At 42.8% G+C, this 24,787-nt stretch overlaps 1 protein-coding gene across 6 annotated transcripts in view; it reads left to right on the plus strand.

The window, feature by feature from the left end:
- Positions 1-4,272: 4,272 nt before the first annotated feature.
- The window catches only part of cicb (capicua transcriptional repressor b), a 40,770-nt gene continuing 20,255 nt past the window's right edge, over positions 4,273-24,787 (plus strand). For 2 of the 6 annotated variants that reach the window (XM_035913025.2, XM_006802798.3), the window contains exons 1-2: positions 4,273-4,982; positions 11,113-15,057. In XM_035913025.2, coding sequence (XP_035768918.2) covers positions 11,241-15,057 — 3,817 coding nt within the window. In that variant the 5' untranslated portion in view covers positions 4,273-4,982; positions 11,113-11,240. The remainder of the gene's footprint in view (positions 4,983-11,112; positions 15,058-24,787) is intronic. The other 4 variants (XM_006802794.3, XM_006802795.3, XM_035913024.2 and 1 more) reach the window with 3 other exon arrangements.

Consider the following 24,787-nt stretch of genomic DNA (forward strand, 5'->3'; position numbering starts at 1 on the left):
ATAGACTAGCTTTGCATGATTCATAGTTCAAAATAATCCATATTAAGACTTGTGGCAGCCCTTTGCTTCATCCTCAGTCTGAAAGAAGCTGCTTCAATTTCTCTCTCGTTAAGTCTGTGTTCAGTTTGAGACAACTTTTTGTGATTGGACGAGCCTCACTAACAAAAGGTTTTAACCTCAGGTGGATTGGGCGGAACTGTCTTCCTGAGATGACCATAAAAGCATTTTATACTCTGGGCTGATCACACAGAGCCAAGAGTATGAAAATCCTTGCAGCCATGCCGCAAACATGGTTAATAATGCTAAACTTTGCTATCGTGGCTCAGCCTGTGTTGTTGTAGAGACTACATCATCATGCTGGTATTGTCTGACTGTCAGTTGAAGCCATAACTTCATAGTAGAATAAATCCAAACTTAGTTTTAGTGAATAACAATATAAGAGTTTTATTGTTATTTTTTTATTGCAGCCTGCTGTCCTCATGACTGCTGAGCTGCTGGTTTGAGAGGCTTTTAACCTTTTAAATTTCTATCTTTATCTCCTGTCCTGAGTTTGATGGGGCAGGAATGTGTGGGTGAAAGGTCAAGGTGAGGGTCACGGGTCAGAGGTTATGCTAATGTGAGTGTCTTGCTTTTAAACCCTGAGGCGAGAGATTTGTGCGATGTGGTTCTGACTATGTGTTTGGTGTTGTTTAACAGACAACATGGGAAGAGTTAACCATAAACTATTTACTGTTTTGGACCAAATATTTTAGAAATACAAAATATTATTTTAGAAATACAACTTGTATACTAAGTAGTTGCTCTCTAGTAAAGTTTTCCACTTAATGTTCCTTCTTTCTTCCCTCCCAGTGTTTCCCCTGCTGTTGTCTGACAGCAGAGCCCAGCAGGAGAGGAGGGTCTGTGGTGTTTGACTGACAGCCAAGTGATGAGCACACAGGGAGAGGGTTAAGGGTGAGGGGTCATAGGTCAGGGTCCTATGGAGAAGAGTTCAACACAAGGGGGACTTGCTAACAAGGTACGATTGCATGAGGGAAAAAGACGTGAAAAGCACCCTGAAAACAAAACAAGGGGATATCAGGGTGACGGAGCCACTGTGACAGCAAATTCTGGCCCACTCTTCTTTACAGTTCATTCTGGATTGATATTCTGCTGTATTTGGGATCATTGTCCTGTTGCATGACACAGCCTGGGCCAAACTTTAGGAGTTCATGGTCGACTCAGTGACTGAGTGAAGTTAAAAGGCTGAGTACATATTGCAAGTACTTTAACAACCAAGCGAAGAAGACCATGGCACGTGGTTAACAGTTCTGCAATGAACTAGTCAGTGACCTTTAATTCAGAGACTTTATAAAAGAAGGGTTGAATTAACTGCTATTACAGATATTTTTATATATATTCTCCATTTTTTTAGACTTTGCCTCAATGTAAAATGCACTCTAGTGGCGTACAGAACATGTAAAGTCAGAGAGCTCGGCACAAAAAGCAGACAGGAACAACACGAGAGGAGGGTTGGAGATGGAGGTGAAGGTGGAGGTGATGCAGAGTGCAGAAACTCTGCATTTGAATGAGAGTTAACAGGTGGTAAAGGGTGTCAGCTTAGCCATCAGCAGATGTGAATTGAGTTGGTCTGACTTTGTGGCCTGCTCGATCCATTACCACTTCCACAGGGTCACTCCAGGCAAACTGTATGCAACACTGGAGGGTGCAGATGTGCCCCTTAGAAGCTTTATATGTCAAAGATGAACCTCTGAACATCATTGCTTTTTTAATCAGCGGAGCCTCGAAGGGCATCAGTAGTCCAGGTCAGCATGTAGACATCTGCAGTGCATTGAAAAAAAAAAGTTCTGCCTTTGTGTTATTGGACGGCACAGCTAGCTTAAAAGCTCATGTGTTTCCAATCTGTGCTGCCCTCGTCTTATTTACTTTACCTTCCTCTCTATTAATTCATATACAGTGCTTTTTCCTGGCTCAGAATGGGCTTTTGGGTGGATGAATGACCACACTTTCACCCTCCTCTTTTTATTGACTTGATAAAAGGCTTTGACAAGGCCACGGTAGTCAATATCATCAGCTTTCATTTTTATCCTAAGTTCTTGGTGTTTTCAGAGCTGGTGATTTTACTTTAAGCGCTAGTCTAAAGCTTTTCTGGGGAATCCATAAAAAAAAAAAAAAAACAGGAAAAACTCCTGATGTAAGATTATAAAATAGTACTTTACATGCTCCTCAGTATGAAACAGCATACCCTCTATCTACAGCTTGAAAATGTCTGAAGTCATTTAAGAAGAGTGTCTCTGATAATTTTCCTTACATTGAGTGAGTTTATAAAAGCTAATGTGAGTACAATTTTATATGATGTGTATTTATGTAAATAATTCATAGTTTTTATTAGAATTATATAAGCTATAATAAGCTGTGTGAAGCTCTTCCATCTTTACTGGTTATTAGCTGCAGGTCTGGCTGCCAAACATCCCCTGGGAGAGTGGACAGAAATACATAATGAGAATAAAAAAATAATAAAAGTATAAAAAATATACACATATAAAAGTTGCAAAGGAGAAGCTTTGTCATTTGATCGATTTCTTAGCGTGGAGGTCGCTGGCTTTCTGCCTTATGAGGCTTATGAGTCATTTACATGACTCATAACTTCCAGAGTGTTGTTTACTTGGTTCACTGGATTGTTTGGAGATGAGGAAAATTGAGACAGTATTTCATGCTCATTTGGAAAGTGGGAGGACAAAAATTGAAGTTTTGGGATTTATTTTTCACAGTACTTTAAAAGCATGCTTATTATAGTTAATAATTTTTTTTTTTAACTCAAGTAATTTGCATAAATAAAAGACTCATTAAAAAAACCTAAGGAATGTGTTTAATTAATTAATTCATTTTTTTAATTTAATAACACAAGACATATCATAAGTAAAAGGAAAAATAGAAGAGGATGTGACCTTTGATCTGGGGATGAAGCAAGTCTAGCACGAGCACGAGCACACGCTTGACTCAGTCACGTGGGGCCTGCAGCACCAATTTGGGAAAGAAGATAATAGTAATTGTGAATTGTGCCATCACTTGCAGTGTTAAACTATCGCCACTAGATGTCAGTCTGAACCAACATTTAAACTATCTCTACCCCTCCTTCAGTCTTTCTTCTTACACACACGCGCACGAACGCACACTAGTCATACTCATACAAAGCATATAGCTCCGCTCAGCCAATCAGCGCTTTCTTCTGTTTTTAGGTCTACACATCTCCACTCATTGCCGAGCTGGCGTGTGGACCCGCTCTCACCAGCAGGGGGCGCCGCCCCCGTGAGCTCGCACGGGCTGTCTGCCTCAGCGTGAGTCTGGTCTTTACTACACACACACACACACAGAGCAGAGGATTATGTAATGTTTACTATTATGCCACTTTATCTTTTGCAAAGCAGCCGCATTTGCCTTCCTCTGTGCGAAGGTCAAAGGTCACAGAGAATGTGCCATGCTTCAAAGTGATGGCACGTGCTATCATCTCAAACATCTTTCAGTGCTCGGTGCACAGGTTCGTATCCACCACCAGCATCACTATCACCATTACCACCACCACTGCCTGCAAAGTTGCAAACACGGGGTTAGCCGAGTTTACGCCAGTCCACGCCCCCACAGTCCAGCTGGTGGCAACACTCGTGATGACTTCACCGCCGCGCGCGACCATTGGCCCTGAGACGCCGCGCACCTGTCCAATAGACTGCCGGTGAAGTGACGTCAGCCTGTACTAGTCCCGTTCACTTTAACAGTAGTGGGCAGGGCGGAGAGGGTGCCGACGTCAGAAGCCGCGCTGTGATTGGCTGAGGGCGCTGAAAGTGAGCGTCTGTTGCTGAGAGAAAAAGGGAGAGCGGTTTGCGTCGGCTGCGCCACACAAACATCTGAGCAGCTCCTAAACTAACTTTCTGAAAACAGCGCACTGGTTTTCTGTGCTCCTTCGTTTTCACTCTTTGTGAGTGGCGATGACATAATAATGATAATTAAAGGAGAAAAAACACATTTTCGATGTGGGACCGACAGCGAGAGTAAAGCCGCGCTGAGGCGCTACTTTCCCGCTGCACCACACTGTTTGTGGACGAGCACAAACCGTTGATGCATTATCACCGTCTGCTCGGGGATGGCACTTGTGCTGTCAATTATGGTAAACATACTCCTTTTCAGAAGGGGAGGGGGCATTTGTGCCTTTCTATTGGCTCTGGGTCATTTGCTCCCTCCTCTCGGCCCGCCCACATGCTGTTCCTATGGTTCCCAATCCTCTTATTGGATACTGTAAAGTTTGGGACAGGACACCGGTCTAGCTCAGCATCCACTTCACTATTCGCTAGTCCCCCCAGTCCGTCAAGTGGACTTTGACAGGCCGCCACACCCACTGATCTCTGGCGCCGATGCTGACTGGCTACTGTACCTGTCAACGACCTCTCATTGGTCGGCTTGCCCAGCTGTTAGTGGTTCATTCACCATTTTGTGACTGTAGTGGAAAAGAAGAGCGATAGTTTTTTATATCCTTGTTTGAGTTTCTGTGGGGGAAAGACATGTTTTGCGGAGGAAAAGTAAAGAGAGAGTCCGGCCCGCACAGCCACCACAGCCGACAGCCGAGGGATGTTACCACGAGTTACGCGAGCCTCCTCATCGGCAAAATAAGACCATAAATCTTTCTCTGGCCAGTGGTGAAAAGCTCTGTTTGGGTGAGTTGAAACTAAGTTGGCACACGGCAGTGAAGCTAAACTGACTTAAATTTTCCATTTTCAGGAGCTGCGAGTTACCACGACGCGAGAGCCAACTGCCAACGGTCGGTCGTTCGGTTGTTCCGCTACCGTGTGAAGAAATGGAGTGACAACGCGAGGAAGTATCGAGAGAAAGGGGAGGGGTGTGGGGGGGTGTAACAGCCTAAAAACTTTCTGAAATGTTTTTACCGCAGTCCCACGGACACCCACGGAACATTTCAGCTCCGTTAAAACGGCGAGGTTAGTGTGGAGTACTTTTTCCTTGACCTTAGTTTACGAGTTTTGCGTGGAGCAGCGCTAGCGTAGTAAAAAAAAGAGAGAGAGCGAGAAAGAAAAACAACCGACCTATTTGCGGCACTGCAGCCCAAATGTTTACTAACAGGCTCGCTCGGTGTTAAAAAAGCGCACTTTAGGAGGAAACGGATAACACCTACAGAGCGAATTGCACCCAGTTTTCCTGCGCTCTGACTCACGGTGTCATTATTTGGGTGCTGTATCCGCTACCGTTTGCGTACTACCACTACTACAACCACCACTACTACTAACGTTACTGAGCTGCTTACTAGAGCGAAACACCAAGACGAAAAAGATTCTGCTTCATTTATTTTTTTCCCAAGTTTTTTTTTTAAAATTAGAGTGACTGGCACCATTAAAAGGAAGCCTCCCCCGGAGTGGATACGTGCACTCCAAGCGTTGTAGTGAGTATTTGCATGCCAAGAATCGCTGTATAAGGAAGACTTGGGACCGTCTATAAGGGGACAATAAAGCGTCACCTGAAACCGGTTGTTTGTGTTTGTTACCGACGACCGTGCAGCACGGCAGACCGCCTGACTGTCTCGAGTCATAATACTCCTTTGACATTGTGTAGTACTCTCAGAGATCAGCTAAAAAAAAAGATGCACACCGTGTTTTCTCGTCTCTTCCATCGCCAACACTACACTTTTTTCTTTTTTTGCACAGCAATCCTGCAATCAGTGTCGATGCAACCTTGACATCTCTGACTAGGCAGTTTTTAACAGTTGTGTCATGTTTGTCTTTAGGTATTTTTTCAGTGGCAGGAATTGTTTTTACATTTTAGGTTCAGATTTCCTCTTTTTTTTTTATTTATTAATTGTTGCACTTGTGTGGCCCTGGTGCTGTATAGCTTGTTGAGCTGTTGGCCATTGATATGGCATTGGCAGTTCTGCCATTTGGTCCCAAACAGGAACAGTCGCCTGTGATCTATGCTCCAACCTTCCTTGCTGATCAATACGAGCCAGGATGCACAAATTTCAGCTCTCGTTGTTTCTTCTTTATTAGTCAGATATGTCATCCGCTAAACAGCTGCCGGTATTCATGCTACCTCACAATGGATGCGTCTGTATATAACGCACACACACACACACACACTTAAAATACCCTAACAACATATTTTTCTTTCTGTGTCAGTTGTCTGTTAAATCACTTCCCACACACTCATGAGCTCACAAACCACAGCATGAGTGTGTGTAGCAGCAGAGAGATTTATCTTCTTTTCTTTTTTTAATGTATTTTTTTTGGTGCTGTTTCATGTGAGACTGTGTTCTCCCCGGTGACCCAGTTAAGGGCAAAGGCGCCCTAACACGCTGAAGTGTACGAGGGCCACGGCACACTTCACTATCATCATCACACGTTCCTCCTTCTCCCGCGTATGTCCCCGTCACTGCAGCCCCTGCGCCCGTACAGACACCCATAAAATGCTTTGAGGAGAGGGATGAGCTGCAGTGTGTGTGTATGTGTGTGTGCGCGTGCCTGCTAACTACGTACACTCATACTGACATACGGTGCAAACGCAGTGCTGAACAAGGTGGACTCAACCTGAAGACCGCTGTATAAACTCTGACATTAGTGTAGTGTAAGTAGCTCAAATGCCACATGTCACATACACACACGTTTTGTGCCACGTTGTGTTGGGGCATAGGCTAAATTTTCTACGACTGACCGAAATAAACTGGCATCAAGGCAGATGTTTATTAGGGTTTTATATTCCAGTAATAAACACTGTACAACTCATTATATTTTGTAGTGTTGACACTGAGATGATGTCGACAAATGCCTTGTGTGTGTGTGTGTGTGTGTGTGTGTGTGTGTGTGTGTGTGTGTGTGTGAAATGGGTTCTTGGTAGCACCTATGTGTAAACTGTTCACTAAATTTTCTCTTTGCAAAAAAAAGTGAAGAATTTTCATCTCCAAATTCATTTTGTAAAAACCTATTTATCCTTATTGTTGTTGTTTTTTCCCCCCTCCTGCATACGTTAGTGTGGATGAGTGCTTGTTCGACACAATGACTGTGTGACAATATATATAGGTCCAAGGGAGATTTTAACAGGGTATGCATGACTGCACGATGAATTCCTGAGAGAGCATTTAATGTGTGTGCGTAAAGTTTGGAGGAGGAGGAGGGGTGCATTATGGGCTCCTGTGTGTTTATTGGGAGAAACAGCAGCTTTTTGCAGTTTAAAGAGGAGTCCAGTCCAGCGGCGTGGAGACGCTGATTATCTGTCTGTTCAAGATTTACAGCAGCTTTAGATCAGACCAGCACATATTCTGCTATTAACCTGCTCTAACGCTGAAAGGTGGAGACCTCTTGAATTACCTAAATTATGACCGAGCTTCTCTCTCCGCTTGTGTTCAGATTCAGCATTATATTTTGTGGTCCTAATTTTTTGATTAACAATTCATGTTGAAAAGCAACACCCAGGAGGGGATGTTCTGAGTTTCTGGACATGTTTTTTTGGCATTGTGGATCGTCTCTAGTAAACAATAAGAGTTAAAGGTCTGCCGTTATTTTCAGGTTAGGGGGTGCACGGCTGAGCGCGCAGTGTGTATGGTGCTTTTGATCTTTCAGCAAGGGATTAGGACATGTGAAACGTTCTTTTTCATTTATTTATGTGGTAACACAGGAATTATAGATGCGTCGTGCATAAATGTATATATTTTTTTACAAATAAAATCATAGTTCAACATATCTGTGGTGTCTTTAGCAACATTTTTGTGTCATCTGGAAATTTCAAATAAGATTTTGTGGAGTACAAGCATGCTTGAAGAATTTAAGCCAATGATAAATAAATACACCCGTTGCAAACTTGCACCAAATATCTAACTCTTATGTCCCACGCTGAAACTCCTCTTCACTGCGCATAATCTGCTCAGCTGTAGAGTCCCTTAAAAGTTACAGAATGTGAATACACACACATGCTTGCCACTGTCTTATCAGCCAAAGCCTAAAGCATTTTGGAGGGCCATTAGCATGACCAAACGCATTTTTCTGAGCTAAGATCAGATCCTCTCGAGTCATTTACCCAACTAGTCAGTCAGCCATTTGGCCCTGACTCCTTCCTGTCTTTTCCAGTACTCCAGAGTATCTGTACTGGACCAGCATTCCCAGTCTAGGCGTCAGTGTCTAGTCTAATAAAGGGCAAACTTGGCCTGGGAAGGAACATTCCAGCAGTCCGAGATTTTTTCTGGGATGAATGTTTTTTAAATGAAAAATTTAAAACGACAAAGAGCTTTTTAGTAATTAGGGAGTGAGTAATGTATGTTTGCTTATACCGCCTTTTATTAGGTTTTGTTTCTGGTGTGTAGTGCACAGTATTTTTGATAAATAAGGTGCATTCAATTCCCTTTGAAGCTGTCAAAGATCGGGATACTTTTACTCTGAAAACATCGAAGAAGTCTGGAAACATTTAATTTAAGCATAAAACAGTGCTCGACTTCTTTTACATACACTTAGGAAGAGTTTTGTAGTTGATGGTAAATACAGTATGCAAAGATATAAATAGATTGATGTATTCAATCTGCATCTGCAGGAAGCCTCGCAGTTACAGTCCATGTGTTAACCTTCACACGTGGCAGCCTTGCAGTGAAATAACCAACGTCAGTATCAGCATTTGCAGAGGAAATTATCAAGATGTGATTATTTCACTTCTGTCCATCGATATGCAACAAAATTACGAGAATGTGAAGTAAATGGAAATTAAAGCCTGTTTGTACAATAAATAATGTTTTGTGTCGGGGGCAGAGGTCCAAATGCAGAGTCAGTGATGAGTGTGTGAAAGACTCAAGTTGTTTATTAGTCATTCAGGAAGAGATGCTTTTCTGCGCTGCAGGAAGTGGAACTGGTGTGTGTCATATTGGGTGTTGTTTTGGCAAACAGATAGTTAACAACAAAGGTCACCTTATTTGTGTGTGTGTGTGTGTATGTGAGAGAGAGAGAGAGAGTAACAAACTTTTCCAGCATCTAGCACAGGAAGCCTGAACGTGTATGTGTAAGTTTGTATCTATTTGTGTGAATTCAGGCATTTGGTCATGTTTGTGAGCTGCTGAGCTCAATCGAGAGGAGCACATATACGCACGTCTGTGTACGAGTGTGTGTGAGACTGTTTGTGCGTGCCATTGTATTTAGCCTGTAATCTTGCATCAGTGAGTGTGCCTGATCCTGTGCCAGCCTTTTAATTTCTCTCATTTTGGGCATATCTTGCCATGGCAGATTATTCCAATTAAATTGTCTTTTTGTACAAATGTGTGCATGTGTGTGTGTGTGAGTGAGAGTATCAGTGTGACATTGACAAAAGACGACTGTGAAAGACTGAGACATCGAGAAAGAGGGAGAGGGGAGAGAGAAAGAGAGAGGGGGCCAGCGAGTGCTAGAATGACAGTGGAAATTCCCAGTGACTATACAAGAACGGCCTATCTGAGCAAACATCCTAAGAGCCACATGCTCTCTTTCATGTTGTTGGGTGACCTCACGCAGGCCACTGCCAGGCTTCTAGCTCCCGATGGAAGTCAGGAAAAATAAATAAATGCTCGTTCCCAAGTTGATCACATGGCATCAAGTCTGTAACACTTGTCGTGAGAAAGCGGCCCTGTCGCACGTCGAAGTAACTGAAGCGAGTATAGCAGAGATCTGTGTGCGACTCGAGTGCATTTATGTGTGCATTTAAAATTGAAGAGATGAAGGCCTCATTGAAGACTTGTTCCTTCTTTTTTCTTTCTTTCTTTCTTTGCTGACCTTTTCTTTTAAATCACGCTCACTCAGACCTAACCAGAGTAAACATAGCTCTCAGACATGCTTGACCAGGATTACCTAGGCAGCGATCGCTCATAATCATCACAGTTTAAATCAGCTGGTATCATTAGTAATAAGCTAACTATGAAAAGGTCTTGAGAAGAATAAAAAGAGTGTTTGAGTAGGATCAAGACTGTTTTTGTTTGAGATGCCCTTCGAGTTTATATGTGTGTGTATATAAACCCCCTGATGAAGTCTTATCCTGGAGTTTTTTTAGATTAAATATGCCCATCCTGTGAGAATGAAGGCATTTACAAAGACTGCCTTGGAGTGCTTTGGTTATTTGTCTACAGGAGATTATTGATATTTAAAACAAAACCCACCATGTCCTTCATTGTAGTTGTTTTGAAATGTTGTCATTAATGTTATAATCGAGATTTTGTGTTTTGAGTGCACACACTCTGCAGGGATGTGGTGATATGTCGTCCTAAAATAACTAACGCTGTATCGGCAAAAAGATGACATTTACCGATGTCAGTGGCCGATGTTGTGTCACTGAGCTCACTTGTCACATCTGTATTCTGTTGAATAAATGTTCAAAGATAATATGATGATAAGCAGCTATTTATTTATAATTAAAATGCCTTTGTTCCTTTTTTGAGGTAATAAATATCAAAAAACAATGCACAAAAAGAAGACAAATATTTTTATCGGCTGCCATACAAACTGTTATCTAAATCTTTGGTATCGGCCCACAGTTTTAGAAAACAGTGCATCCTTAAACTCTCGTTTATACACGTACGCTTAATGGACCAAAGTACGCCTACACATCAGGGCCCATTAATGCTCGACGTTGTTGCCCTCGCAAACAGAGCTGGACCACAAAAGTGACGTCACGTTGGTGTCATTTCAGCCAGTCCTGCACTTCTTGATTTTTACGGGTTTTTTTGAAAGCCTTGCTGTAATCGAGTCAGCACAGTGTTGGCGACTTTTACGCAAAATGCACCTCAGCACTTGCCAACCCTGCTCTGTACCTTTGCAAGAATACCACCTAACATTTAATGTCAAATTATCTACGAGGAAGAAATTTCATGAGCTGACCGGTTACAGTGCCCATCTTTTTGAGTTTATACACCTGTGGTAGCAGGAACACCTGATTCCAGATTAAGATTAAGTGCTTTTGTCCTTGTTGTTTATGTAGTTTATCTCAAATCAGACATAAACTAGGAGAGTGAACAGACTTCAGATATTGAGCCAATGTGATAGCCAACATACTCTTAATCGTCATTTGGTTATGAATATAATAAATGACCACTTGTCTTCTGCACCTCTTTTTTCTTTTCAGATTCCAGTACAGAGGGAACAGAAAAAACGGGCAAAAGAAAAAGTGTCGGAAAACAAGGAGTGCTTTGGAAGTAGGAAAAAAAGGAAACGCCGCGCAATCTGCAGGACTTGGTGAGCAGTGAAGAAACGATGAGGCCATTAAAGAAACACAGAGGGCGTTCTCCCCCGTTAACTAGAGGCAGAGGGGGGAGGAGGAGAGGGGGCTCTCAGCCTCCCCAAGAAAAGGACCCCAGAAGAGTCAAGAGGGAGACTCTTGTCAAAACCACACAAAGCACCCCTTCCAAACGCAAACACGGCCAACCCAACTCTGACAAGGAACCAATCACAAATAGCAATACCCCCATCAGGGAGGAGCCTACTGAACTGAGGAAACCTGTGGAGTCAGCTGAGAATGGTGGAAAGCAAGCAGAAGAAAAGACAGAAAAGGAGAAGATAGCCGGCACAAATGGAAACAGTACTATGCCCGCTGATTCTGTAGCATTTCCTACCTCTGCCCCAGCGCCACTCACCACAGCTACACCCTCTATAGCCACCAGTCACAGCCCCAGTTTAGGCTCAGTTTCTAGTAGGAAAACAGCCACGTTTAAGGCTCGTGTACCCAAAAAAAAATACACATATGAGCACTTTGCCAACAGTGCAAGTGTTACATCTACCATTCCTACCTCCAGCCCTGCTCTCGTAAATAACAGTTACTGCAATATCAACAGCAAAGTTAGTGATAGTGTTAATAGTCCCAATAACCATTTCAAGACTAGTAACAGTGTTAGTAATAGCATTAATAAAAGCACTAGTAGTACTAATAGTAACGCTACAAGTGGTATTAATAACATGAGCAGTAACAGTTGTGCTGGGAGCCATACTACTTTTATCAATAGCAGTAATAGTATAAGCAACAGTTGCTCAGGTAATCAGCCATCAGTGCTAACTGTGGACAGTAAAGCTACAGAAGCAAACCATTTTGTCTCCATGGAGGATAAAACCCTCAGGACAGCAGATTCCCAGGAAAAAGCGTCCCAGTCTGGGGAAAATGAGCCTGAGGGGGCCCCGAACTCTGTGCGCTCCTCCTCCACGGATACAGCTAGTGAGCACTCAGCTGACCTGGATGTGATGGAAGCATCAGGACCAAGTCTTCATCAGAAGAACTACCACATCCCAGCTCCTCTACACAACTCACACCCTAAAGAGCCCAATCTGTCAGAGGGGCTAGCTGAAGCTCTGGCCAAAGGCATGAAGAACCAGAGAGTCCTGGCTCGCTGTGTCACAAGCGGTGGTGAGGCTGCAAATAGTGGACACTCACGCCCCCCGTCACATATTTTTAGACCAGGGGTGGTGCGTAGGGTGTGTGGGGGTACTGTCGAGGTTCAGCTCCAAGGAGAGGAGACCCTTGTAAAATATCCATTTCATAGTGGAAGTACAATGACGTCGTCAGTGACTGAGAGCACTGTGGATTTTATTTTAGATGCCCCCCCACCTGGCATGACACCTGTAGCTGTTGGGACCCAAGTGTGTGTGCCGTTTGGTGGGGAGGAAGGAGATTCTCTGTTGTACAGAGAGGGGATTGTTACTGAGGTGGACCCACACCCTGGTGTCTCATTTCCTTACCAGGTGCTCCTGAGTGAAAAAAAAGAAACTCTGGGTGGAGGGGCAATAGAGGAGAAAGAGAAAAGGAGCACAAGCAGCCAGGCTGTGTGGGTGTCCCGACAGAGCCTGAGATTACTCACTCCTCCTTGGGAGGTCTCACATTTAGATGGTGGGAGAGCAAAGGAGAGAGAGCGGGAGAGGGAACGGGAAGAGAGACAGCGGCGGGAGGAGATGGAGGTCGAGAGAGAGGTTTGCCAGCTGAGTATTGGAATGGGAGTGTTGGGAGGTGGAGTAAGGCTGGGTCATGGTTTTTCACATGGCGGGGTCATAGGAGGACATAACTATGGAACTGTACATCCACCCACAAATTCCTCCACTGGGACTTCTAGTGCCGTTACCAGCACAGGTCACGGATGCAGCGATAATTACTCTGATCGAGAAAGACAGAAAGAGCCAAACACACCAGAAGAAGATGTTGAGGTGTCTCATTTTACACACACCGTTAGTCATAAGACAAATCCTGCAACCTCTCAGCACAACAGCATCCTCTGCAAGTCCAGCGGCTATCCTCCCTCCTCCCCCCACCTCTCTGTGGTGAGAAGCTTGGGACCCCCACACCTCTCCACTGTAGCTAGTCCTCAGCCAACTCCATCCCCAGCCTTACTGGGGTCTGAAATGAACAACACCACTTTAAACCTACCTCCATCCAAAACCACTCCTACTCAGACCCTTACTCCTACTTCTGGTGGGGGGTCCTCCTCTACCTCCTCACGCTCCAGGACGCCCCTTTCATTGGCTCAGCAGAAATACAAAAAAGGTGATGTTGTCTGCACACCTAATGGTATCCGTAAGAAGTTCAATGGTAAGCAGTGGAGGAGGCTGTGCTCCAGGGAGGGTTGTATGAAGGAGTCTCAGCGCCGAGGATACTGCTCTAGACACCTGTCCATGAGGACCAAAGAGATGGAGGCTGCAGGTGCAGAGCGGGGAGGAGGAGGAGGCAGCAGCTCAGGGACAGTCACCCCTTCTGACCTCCGGGGAAGAGCAAGCAGTGAGTTTGAGTGGGACGACACATCAAGAGAGAGCAGTGAGGCCAGCAGCAGAGGAGACTCCAGACCCCGACTGGTCCTCCCCTCCCTCCTCCCTCATGACCTGTCGTCACGGTTTGACTTTGATGAGTGTGAGGCTGCCACCATGCTGGTGTCATTAGGAAGCTCCCGCTCTGGCACCCCCTCCTTTTCTCCCATCTCCAACCAGTCACCCTTTTCCCCTGCCCCCTCTCCCTCGCCCTCTCCACTGTTTGGTTTCAGGCCGGCCAACTTCTCCCCAATTACGGCATCCCCGGTCCTGCAACATCGGAGGCACAGACAGCCCAGTGGCACGGGGGGAGGAGGGGGAGGGGGCAGTAAGGCATCATCCACATCTGGAGGAGAAAGGGAGAGACACACTTCAGGCGTCCAACCCACCTTACAGAGTAACCTTACGTTTACAGTCCCCATGAGCCCCAGTAAGAGAAAGCCAGATGCACCTCTTCCACCACCCCTGCCCTCACATCACCATGATTACACACCCAAAACAGAGCTGGAGCCGGGCGACCATAACAGCTCTTTCAGAGTGCTGTCACCCCAAACGCCAGCTTTGCATTCCCGCACACACACTCCCACCTTCTCCCGACCCAGAGGAGTGACCACTCCCTCCTCCAGCAGGCCCCCTTCTTCCACTGCTGTCTCCCCTCCTCCTCTTCTGGTGTCCCCAACTCCTCCTTCTCCTCTCACTACTGACGGAGGGCCTCGTCGGGTGGTCCCTGTTTCCCAACAAGCCTTGCGGGACTCTCCTGTCATTGTGAGGAATCCCGAAGTCCCACTGGCAAAATTTACAGAGTGTCCCCTGGGAAGAGGAGGAGGAGGAGTAGGTGGTGTTGGAAATGAGGGAGGGAAGGAAAACACTTTGTCGAAAGACATCACCCAAACCCACCTGACTCCTCAGCCAGTTTCTGGCCTCCAGGTTCCTGTCCCAATTAGCGCTGCTGCAGCCGCAGTACCTAATGGCACCGTCCTCTTACGGAGCCCAGCCCAAACTCTGGTGCTCGTGTCCCCAACACCTTCCTCCTTGCCCACCGCTGACACCCCTGCTACAGCGCTGCAGGCCCTGTCAGTTACTGTCAGCACAACCGTCACAGTTCCTGCTCCAAGTAGCACGGACAGCTGTGGGGAACGAGAAGAGAACAGGGGCGCAGGGTTTGGTGGTGAGGTCCAGCAGCCAGTTCCCTGTCACCCTTCCCCCACAGCTCTGCTGCCCCTGATCCTGCCAGCGGAAAGTCTTCACCCCGTCCCACGCAAGGACATCATCATGGGACGTCCAGGCACAGGTGAGAATTGGCGCAGATGTGTGGTTGTATTTTGTGTGTGAGGGAATAAGAAAAAGTAAGGGAAAGAGACGTAAACTGCAAAATGCAGTTATTTCAACAATAGGAGGAAAAGAGATATGTGGATTAAATATGTTAATATTATCATTTAAGTTCAAGTTAAAGTCAATCATAAAGCTACAGATTTATAGATTATTATTCAGTGAAAGTAAACTGAAAAATGTTGTTTTATACTTTCTGCATATTTCAAAATTCAAAGGTTAAGAGTTTAGACTTTCTTTAAAGCATATGTTGTGGTTTTCTAAATACAAATCACTTGAGTTTTATTCCAGTTTGATTCATATAATTCCTTCTCTGTATTTACAGTAAGAAAATTAACAAAATAGTATCCTATAGTTTTATTTTACTTAACAACCTTTTTCTTGCAACCCTAGTATTGTGATGAACTCTACATGCATAATTAGCACCATTTAGTTTAAATTTGTTTACACATTTTTAGTAAAATTATCCTTAAAAAAGTTTTTTTTTTCTAATTCTCTCACTCTTTAAAAGGTATTCTTTTTAATCTGTGTGATTCTGTAGCATCAGTTGCTGACACACACACAGAAAACGTGTCGGCTGTGAATGGACAGAGATGTGTTGTATACTGACGTTGAACCAGCATTTTGCAACCAGAACCCAATAATTATTTCACACAGAAAATGAGACTTGCAGTGATTGTGAAGCTAAATCTTGTGAAAAGTGATGATAGAATTTTTTTTTTTTTGCATTATCTAGAATTCAGCTGAAACTGCTGCAAACACACACACTCTCTCTCTCTCTCTCTCTCACACACACACACACACACACACACAAAATTACATTCGTCTGTCAATTCTAATAGTAAATTGAAAGGAAATAGCTTTTTATTTTGTATGTGTCTCTTCCTGTATATGTACAATATATATGTATATGCATATATAATCTATTTTTTCTATTTCATTCATCTGAACAATCATCCATAAATCGATCCTATTTCTTTTGAACAATGCTGCATAATGTTTTTTCTGGTTTACATCATAACGTCCCACTCTCATAATCTGAGAGCAGATGACTGCCATGGTGCATTAGAGGGTTAGATTCACATGGATGTGCCACGACCTGGGTGTGCTGCTGCCCAGTGAAAGGAGCTCCTGTTAGCCATCATGCTGTTGTCCCATATGGCTATCTCGATTTGTCTGTCCACCATCCTCACTTCTGCTGGTAACACTAAACTAAGTGCTAAAGCTGGTCACATGATCTGTGTAAGCTCTGGAGCGAGCACATGTGAAACACCAGGTCAGGACTAGACTTGTTCCAGGAGTCACTGCTGATGACTATAAATTCACTACGGTCACTAAAATCACTAGTCAGCACTCAGTGCAGGTAATGAACTCTGATCCTTTGTGGTAACTCTAAGCAAAGGGAGTTTGGTGTATTTTCTAGCGTGTTTTACATGCTGTATGATAATTGCGTGTTGCACACAGACATTGTTATGAGAATAGGGAAATTAGCAAAAACAATATTTAAATTGTTCTTGGTTTGGATTTGGCTTGCAAATGCGAATAAGGCAAAAATAATTTCTGTGTGCTAAGGTTAGAGAAATGCAAAAGAAGCTCATGGACACATGTGGTTCGCTGTTCTTGTGAGGTCTATAAGGAATAAACTCTATGTCATACAGGATTAGTGTGGTTTGTAGTGAGTTATATTCCCAGTCATAGACAGAAACTTTAAGTTATACCTCGCTAAAGCCAGGATACAGCACAACAGCACTGATTTGTTTGATTAAAAAGAACGGGGAGAAATAAATGTTGTCACAAGCTGCACACGACATTAACAATTAAAAGCGGGTATGGAGCATGTGGGCTCGATGAGCAGTATGTAGGCCAGTTATAGACTCTTTCCCCCAACTTGTCTTTTATTTAGTGTTTTAAAAAGAGAGAATGAGAATGAAGGAGGCCTCAGTAAAGACGGCAGAATCCTTTTTTTTTTAAAAAAAGCTCAACTGAAATGCATGTTTTCTCTAATTGTTTCTCCTGTTTATTATTATGAAAAACTCTGACCATTGTGCTTATTATAAGTGCACGTGTGATGTTGACTTCCTGACCTCAGCAGCTGTTATTCTAACTCACTACAAACTATTTCCACTAGCCCTTGCTGTGTGTATGTCCATGCGCTTGTTTGTTTAACAGTGACTCATGTAACAGTATAGCGAAACAAAGTGCGAGCAGCTTTTTTGGACAGGAGTACTGAGGTGGCTCAACTCTAATGTGTGTAGGATATACTCTGTAAGTTTCAATATGTTATGTGGGAATATTATGGAGTATTATGGAGTATGTGTGTGTGCATACGTGTATGAGAAAGCATTATTCATCAGCTGTTGAAACTAAAAGCCTACTTTTCCGTTGTGTTATATATGGACACGTACTATCAATAAGTGTAATTCACTTCACCGGGGCCTCTTGCCCTCACCACTGTTCAGACCTTCAGGAGTGTGACAGAGAAGTGGACAGGGAAGGGAGCGCTGTCATTTTGAGTGTACGGTTCGTCCTCAGATCCCCTTTTTTGCAGCTGAAGGGACGCCGGATGAATGAATAGGCTCTCTTTGTGTGAGTGCACGCACACTCGGCTGTGTGCGCGCGAGGATGTTTTCTGTAGAGTCAGAAAGGGTGTGTGAGCTTTTGCATATGGCCGTAGGAGAGTGTGAAATACAACAGGGAAAAAAGGTACGTGTTTATGTGTGTGTGCGTGTGTGTGCACGCAATCACACGTTTTGCGTGTTTATAATTTGCAAGTACATGTAGGTGTTAGTGTATTCTCATCAGCTTGGAGAATACGAGCAGTTGGTGCAGTTTTTCAGATAATTTTAAATATTGTTTTGTGAATTTGTTATTATTAAAAAGGTGTCGGATAATTTTCCTGTTTTGGAGTCATGGGGAATTGTTTCACAAACGCTAACAGGCACTCCAAACCCTTTGAAAAAAAATTATGTTGACACTCTTCAGCTTCTACTATATTAGCATGATAAGTATGTGTGTATTTGGGTGATAGTATTAGCAATGATGTGGAGTATCAGTATTGTTATAAATTAGCTTGTATTTATAGCAAACCATACTCACACCTGTTAATAAGGCGGCGGAAACATCCTCACCGAAATCCTCATCCTTATCGAAATTCTCATAGATGGGTTACCAACTCAGCAGTGACAACATGTTACAACTGTTTCACGCCCTGAAATGTTTTAGGCCATTAAAAGAAAATAATATTTAAAAGCTACAGAAGATTAAAAAAACTTTAGATTGATTAGGACTGGACTAAAATGCTGCACCGTAAAAAAAAAAATCCTAAGAAAACAGTAACATTCTGGCAGCTGGGGCGCCAAAATAATACCAGAAAATAACAGAAAATAACTTTCTCGTGAAAATACGGTTATTTTCAGTAATGACAATACAGGTTGTTGCCCTTACATTTTGCCTTTTTCAAGTGCTTTTAAACATTAAATTAGGAACATTTTAATGTGATTAAACAATGAAATTACCTATAAACAAGGTCAATGAATGCGGCAATATGAATAATAATACTTAAATGTACAGAAATATACAGTTAACAGTTGGTTTAAATAATAATGGATTGCATTCATATAGCGCTTTTTGAGACCCTCAAAGCACTTTACAATTCCACTTTATAATTCCCCTCTGGCCATCATCAGTAGGTGGTAGGTGAAGTGTCTTGCCCAAGGACACAACGACCGAGAGTGTCCGAGCCAGGGCTCGAACCGGCAACCTTCTGATTACAAAGCGAACTGCCAACTCTTGAGCCACGATTGCCCTAAACAACAATAAAAATAATTATTTGATGTAAAAACAGTTTATAGGAATCATTTTATATATTTTTCCATAACATTACATTTGAATTTAACAGTTCAATCTTTCAAATAACAGACAACTATTTGTGAAATTATGATACATTTGTGAATGTATTTTAACAATCTAAATATGCATATGTACAGACAAACAAAAAACAAGAAAGTTATGTTTTATTACATTTACAGTGATTGTACGTTAATTTACATTTGAAATGTAAAATCACAGTCTATTTATGTGAATTTAATGATATTCTAGAAGAACAGTACAAAACTGTAAAATACGCAGTAAAATACTTTTATATTACTTTTTTTTTTTTACAGTGTGTGAAAAACCTGATACTTAAGCTGCCGCTACAATTAAATAATATCAAATCTAGCATCCCTTAGATCATTTACTCAAGTGTATAGTTAGTGTGTAAAAATAGAAAAGATCAAAGGGACAATACATGCAATTACTTTATTGGTAATCAGTCCTGTCTTCCCTGCAGTATAATCCTGCACACACGCATCGGTAGCTTGTGTTTTCATTAATTCACTCTGAAATAACACAGCAACGCCCTGCCGCGGGTAAGCTGACACTGTGATGTACTTTTTAAGACGAAGCTGCATATGTTCCCTGTGTGTGTTTTTGTGTGTGTATGTGTGTGTGTTTCACCATCTATGAGGTGCTAATGAGGCTTTACATTGTCGTGTCTTTTTAAGCACCCCTGTAACTTCCTGCAACATAAAAACAACAACAACAACAAAAAGCTATTAAACAAATGGTCTGAAAAGGTAAAGGACAAGAGCCGCCTTCTTCTTCTTCTCCTTTTTTTTAAAACGGTGTCACATGTGTGTTACATGCAGTGTGTCTGTGTGTGCGCACATCTATGAGACAGACTAACAAAGTGTCAATCACTGGGTACCGGATATGATGTGTGAGCGCCAAATGTCTGTTGCCATGGCAACAAAGCAAACATCACACTGATGTAGCTTGTACATAACACAGAATATTCACAAATAGAAAAGGCAGTCCCTCCTTTTTTCTGTGTGTGTGTGTGTGTGTGTGGCACGTGTGCTTGTGTCCCTTTTCTCTGAGAGAGGAAGAACTTCAGCAGGCTCACATGTTTTTACTCTCTAACATGTTACTAACGGCTCCTTCTTTATTACATCTCGGGCATCTTTAGTCAACATTCTCAGAAAATGGAAACAATCAGGATAATTGGAGGGGGTTTCCTTTAATTCAGGTGTGTAAAACTCTTTTTTTTTATGGGCCACATACAGACTAATCTGATCTCAAGTGTGCCAGACCAGTAAAACCACTGCATAATAAACTATGAAAATAAAGCCCTCCATATTGTTCCCTAGGTGTAAAGAAATGCTCTCAGAATACGTTCATCCAAGCCATAAGCCGTGAAAGACACCCTTTACCCCACTGCACTCTAAATATGGCAGACTACGTAAAGTATTTTTTCTTGTCATTTATTCAGTGATCTAAATGGTAACAGAATATATGTTACAGAATATATGAACTAAAAGAATATATTAGTGATTTTTCCAAAAATGTGTTTTATTAAAAAACTGGAATAATTAACTTAACTGCAATTTGCACACTTTGAAAGACTATCCAGTGGGCCGGATCGGACCCTTTGCTGAGCCAGTACATATACCTGGGCAGTATGTTTGACACCCCTGGTCTAAATAGCAGCAGCTGCTTCCTCATCTTCTGCTGTTGTCTGTAATTTTGAAAGTTGCCTTAAAATCAGCAGAAAATATGTGACTTTTTATATTTAATGAAAGTTAGTGTAGCCTTCTTTAGTGACGACTTTGATCAGTTAGGCTCTGAAGTCGGTGAAGAAGATGTTTATGGTGGGGTTTTTTTGTGTATTTGTTCTCTTGTGTCCAGATCACTAGTTCCTTTCTTCTCTATACGACCATGTAGTGAAACTACCTCTCTGTGCAGAATCATTGTAAGCATGAACGTTTTCTTAAAGAGCACCTTTAATTATTAGATTTATATTTAAATATTATTTATATATCATTATTCCTCAGCATTTTTACCAAATCTTCATAATTCTTTGTCTCAGTGTCACATGCACACGCAGTTTGTGCAACATGGAGTAAACATGTCACACTCCCTTAAGAACACGTGAATACACTTTTTCGCACTGCTGTTCTGCACTTCGATGCATCTTTTTGACGTTCGCCCGCCTTCGTCTATCTCATTTTTGATTTTTCTTTCTAAACAATTATGAGACTTTTTTTTTTAACCCTTTGCTCCATCGCATTGCAGTGGCTTCGCTTCCCCTCCTTTTACACTTCGCTCTCTTCATCCTGGTCTACCCGGATACGGATACCCGGGAATAACATCCCCACTCCCTCCCGTCCCTGCTTTACGTAACGCTTAAAGCCCTGCATATCCTCCCTGGCCATGGCAACAACCACATCTGGATCACGCAGCCCATCTAGACTGGCACCAAAGCAAATGTGAAGCCCTCAAGACTTACCACAAAAGTCATGTGCAGTCATAATCCTGTTTCCTGATGGACTTTGGGGAGATTCTCAAAATGCATTGGTGCACTGGGATTTTGTAGTCTGAGGTGGCTCCAAGACTTTGAATGCGTGCATGTAAAGTTAGAGCGATATTGAGATTTGTTACTGCTTCTTTAAGGTTTCTGTCAAACCCACATTCATTATTCTTTTCAGGTGCTCCTCATATGACAAAGTTTACAACGAGTTTGTATTTTCCTTCACAATTTCTTCTCTGTCCTTCATCCCACTCTCCTCCTCTCCTTTCCCTTTGCATCTCTACTTCCACAGTCTATGCACTTGCTTTCTGGTTTGTTAGCCATTTATCTGCAGGCTAGTAGTGCCCCCAGATGGTCAGACACATACATTACAAGTTCCCTCACTCGGTTGATGGGGGGATCTGGGTCTTAACTTCGTGTTTCACATATTTTTCCTGCTGCTCATCATTTGATGTTGGTAGCAGTGTTAATGAGTCTTGGAGAGCCTTTTGCATTGATTCTATTCAATTCCCTAATGTGTGTCATTAATCAGAGTAATCAGCGATGGAGTTGTCTTTTTTCATCACTGAACATAATCTGTAGTCACAGTTTTTTTTTGTTTTTTTTTTTAACTTTCAATGAAACTGGAACAAAATGAGGAGCGAATCGAGCATCTTAATAAAGCCCCCACAGAGCCGTCCCTCCTGGTATCCGTATGCCACATAACAGCGATTGGTTTATTTTAATGGAATAGGTGGTGATGGTCAGTAGTAGAGTTATGACCGCGGGCGACATGGAGAACCTGTGCCCAACATAGCTGTTGCCATGGTAACTGCAAAAGACTGGTGGATCGAGTTATAATTGGACGGAGCAAAATGGTGGGTTGTGGGAGGGAGAGACAGAGGACAGGGGTGGAAGATGAATTAAGGGATGAGAGAGATGGGATGGGAAGAAGGAGCGAAGGCGGTGCTCCGCCTGCACAGTGCCAGTGTAGGTAAAGACGAGAAGGAGGAGGAGGAAAAGTTTCTCGTGTGATGTCACGAGGCGTTTGACAGATGTAATTGGGGGGTAAAGGCATGCACACATATGCACATGAAAAGCATGATGTCTGTGAGAAGAGACAGCACATGAAAGCTGCTGAACACCTACACAGATACTGCACCGCCAGCACAGCAGCAGGGAGAGATGGTGAAGCCAAGCTTTAGGGGAATTTCTCTTTTACTGTTTGTCTTCACACCTTCTATCTTAGTCTTACCAGTCTGCACCACTTATCTCTTGTTTTATGTGACTAAGTGCTAAAATTCTGTGGTTTCCCACCGTGTTGATTTAGCCTCCCTTGCATATGCAGCTTCTTGTGCACGCGATCAACTGATTTTCTTATCTGCACATCTTTTGCTCTAAAAAGGTATGACGGCCAGAAACCGTTAATCTACTTTTGTGCAAATACATGTGCAGTATTATTACAACACTAAGTGAACTGGAATTGTGCCGTACTTAGACCAGGATAAAGGAAAAACCCATTATTCCGCTCTGAATAATTGGTCAGTTGCAGTTCATTACCAGTTATGTTTACCCAAGGTTGCAACCACTGAACAGCCACAACAATCTTTCATCTCTACCCCTAACCCTCTTTCACTCTTTTTTCCTTTTCATTCTCTGAGCCAAGCTGTCCAGCATCCCCTCCTTAACACACCATGTTTGCTTGATTGACTTGTTGAGAGTGCAGTGCAGTTGATAAGCTTTAGTCTCTTAGTCTGTGTCTCTAATTCCAATCATAGGGGCACTACAGTGATTAAAGTTTTGTATTTTCCAATTACATTTTATTTCTGTTTCATTCTGAATATTTTGAATTCAGGTCAGTTTCAGTTAGTTTCCAAAGTGGTTTTGCTTGTTTCAGTTTAGTTTTTACTGCTTAGTTTTGGTTCAGTTTTTGTTAGTTTTTCTATGCAATTTCTAGTGTTTTTAAAGATTATTATATTGGACGTGTGCCCCAGGGACAGGTATTATAATACAAGCCCAAGACTTTACAGAAACAGTTGATTTGGTCATGTAGACACTCTGATTCTAAATAAATGTGTCCATAAAATACTCGTCAAACAAGTTGTGCTTTTCAGATGTGACGAAAGACTAAAAGTAAGGAAATGTCCTCAATACCCTTGAGTTGCAAACATTTCCAAATACTCTTATAGAAGTGTAACCCAGGACTTAGAGGGTTAACTTTTTTACTACTAAGGGCAGCTGCTGCCAGTGTGTCTCTCAGCCTTATTGGTCAGGTCTCAAGCTCCCGATGTGCTGACTGGCTGTTGGTGATAAATTCAGTACCTCCCAGTATTGTATTTGTCTTATGGAACCATTAAAAAGGCTGAGAAGCAGTTCTTACCTCATACAGTGCAGTGAGAACCCACATCACAAATACCCATCCTCTTTCTATCTGTCTCATCAGTATAATGTCTATAAGATCTATTTAAATGCTTCCCCTTTGTCTGCCCCATCTCAGGCCTCTCACACCCTTCCTCCTTTTGAAAGAAGTTCTGTTTTCACAAGTTGTTTTCTCTCCACCCCCCCATACCTCCCCCCTCTCTCTCTCTCTCTCTGGCTCTCCTGCTGAAAATGACTCTCAGTCTATTTTTACCCTCTGGTCCTCTCCACTGTTAGTCTGTTCCACCCATTTTTTCCTCTCTTTCTAACCAGTCCTGCTCTCCTGTTTTCAATTCTCTTCTTCTTTTCTTTCCCTTTTCCTCCTTGTCCCTGTGAGTGTTGCATCAGAACATTTTTAATTCTGTCTTGGAGGAGGCACATTTGCATGATGGAGAGATGGAAAATTGTTTGGAGAGCTATTTATTGTGGAAAATTGCACCACTTGCCTCGTGGCTCTTGGCTGTGTTTCTGAAAGCAAACGTGTAGCATCACCAGAAAATGGTTATATGTATTTCAAATTCCTTTTTCGAATGATTTATATTTCTAACTTGTAATGACCCTGCATGCTTATCTAGGTTTATTGGGTGGGGGTATGCATTGCAATCTTGACCCCAAAGTCCTCATCAGAGTCCACCCCCTGTGCAGATTCCCTAGAGAGACCGAAGCAGCGTGACAGGTAAAGCGCAGATAGCACACTAGCGCCTCCCTGCATGTGTGGTCTTCTTGTGTATTAAAACTGGAGCCGAGCATTAGTAAGGGGCGGAGCTTCTCTAAATTCTGTTAAGCTATTGGTTGGCCTACATCTGAGTGTCGGCGTTTGATACGCGCTTTCACCCACCACTCAAGGTTTACTACGACACCTCCACCAATGAAAGAAAGAAGCACAAAAATACTCACTTTTGAGGCCTTACACGGACTCCAGCTCGTGTTCCCATATCGATACAGT

This window comes from Neolamprologus brichardi, chromosome 11 (genome assembly GCF_056152115.1).
Source record: "Neolamprologus brichardi isolate AB-2024 chromosome 11, ASM5615211v1, whole genome shotgun sequence".
NCBI lineage: Eukaryota > Metazoa > Chordata > Actinopteri > Cichliformes > Cichlidae > Neolamprologus > Neolamprologus brichardi.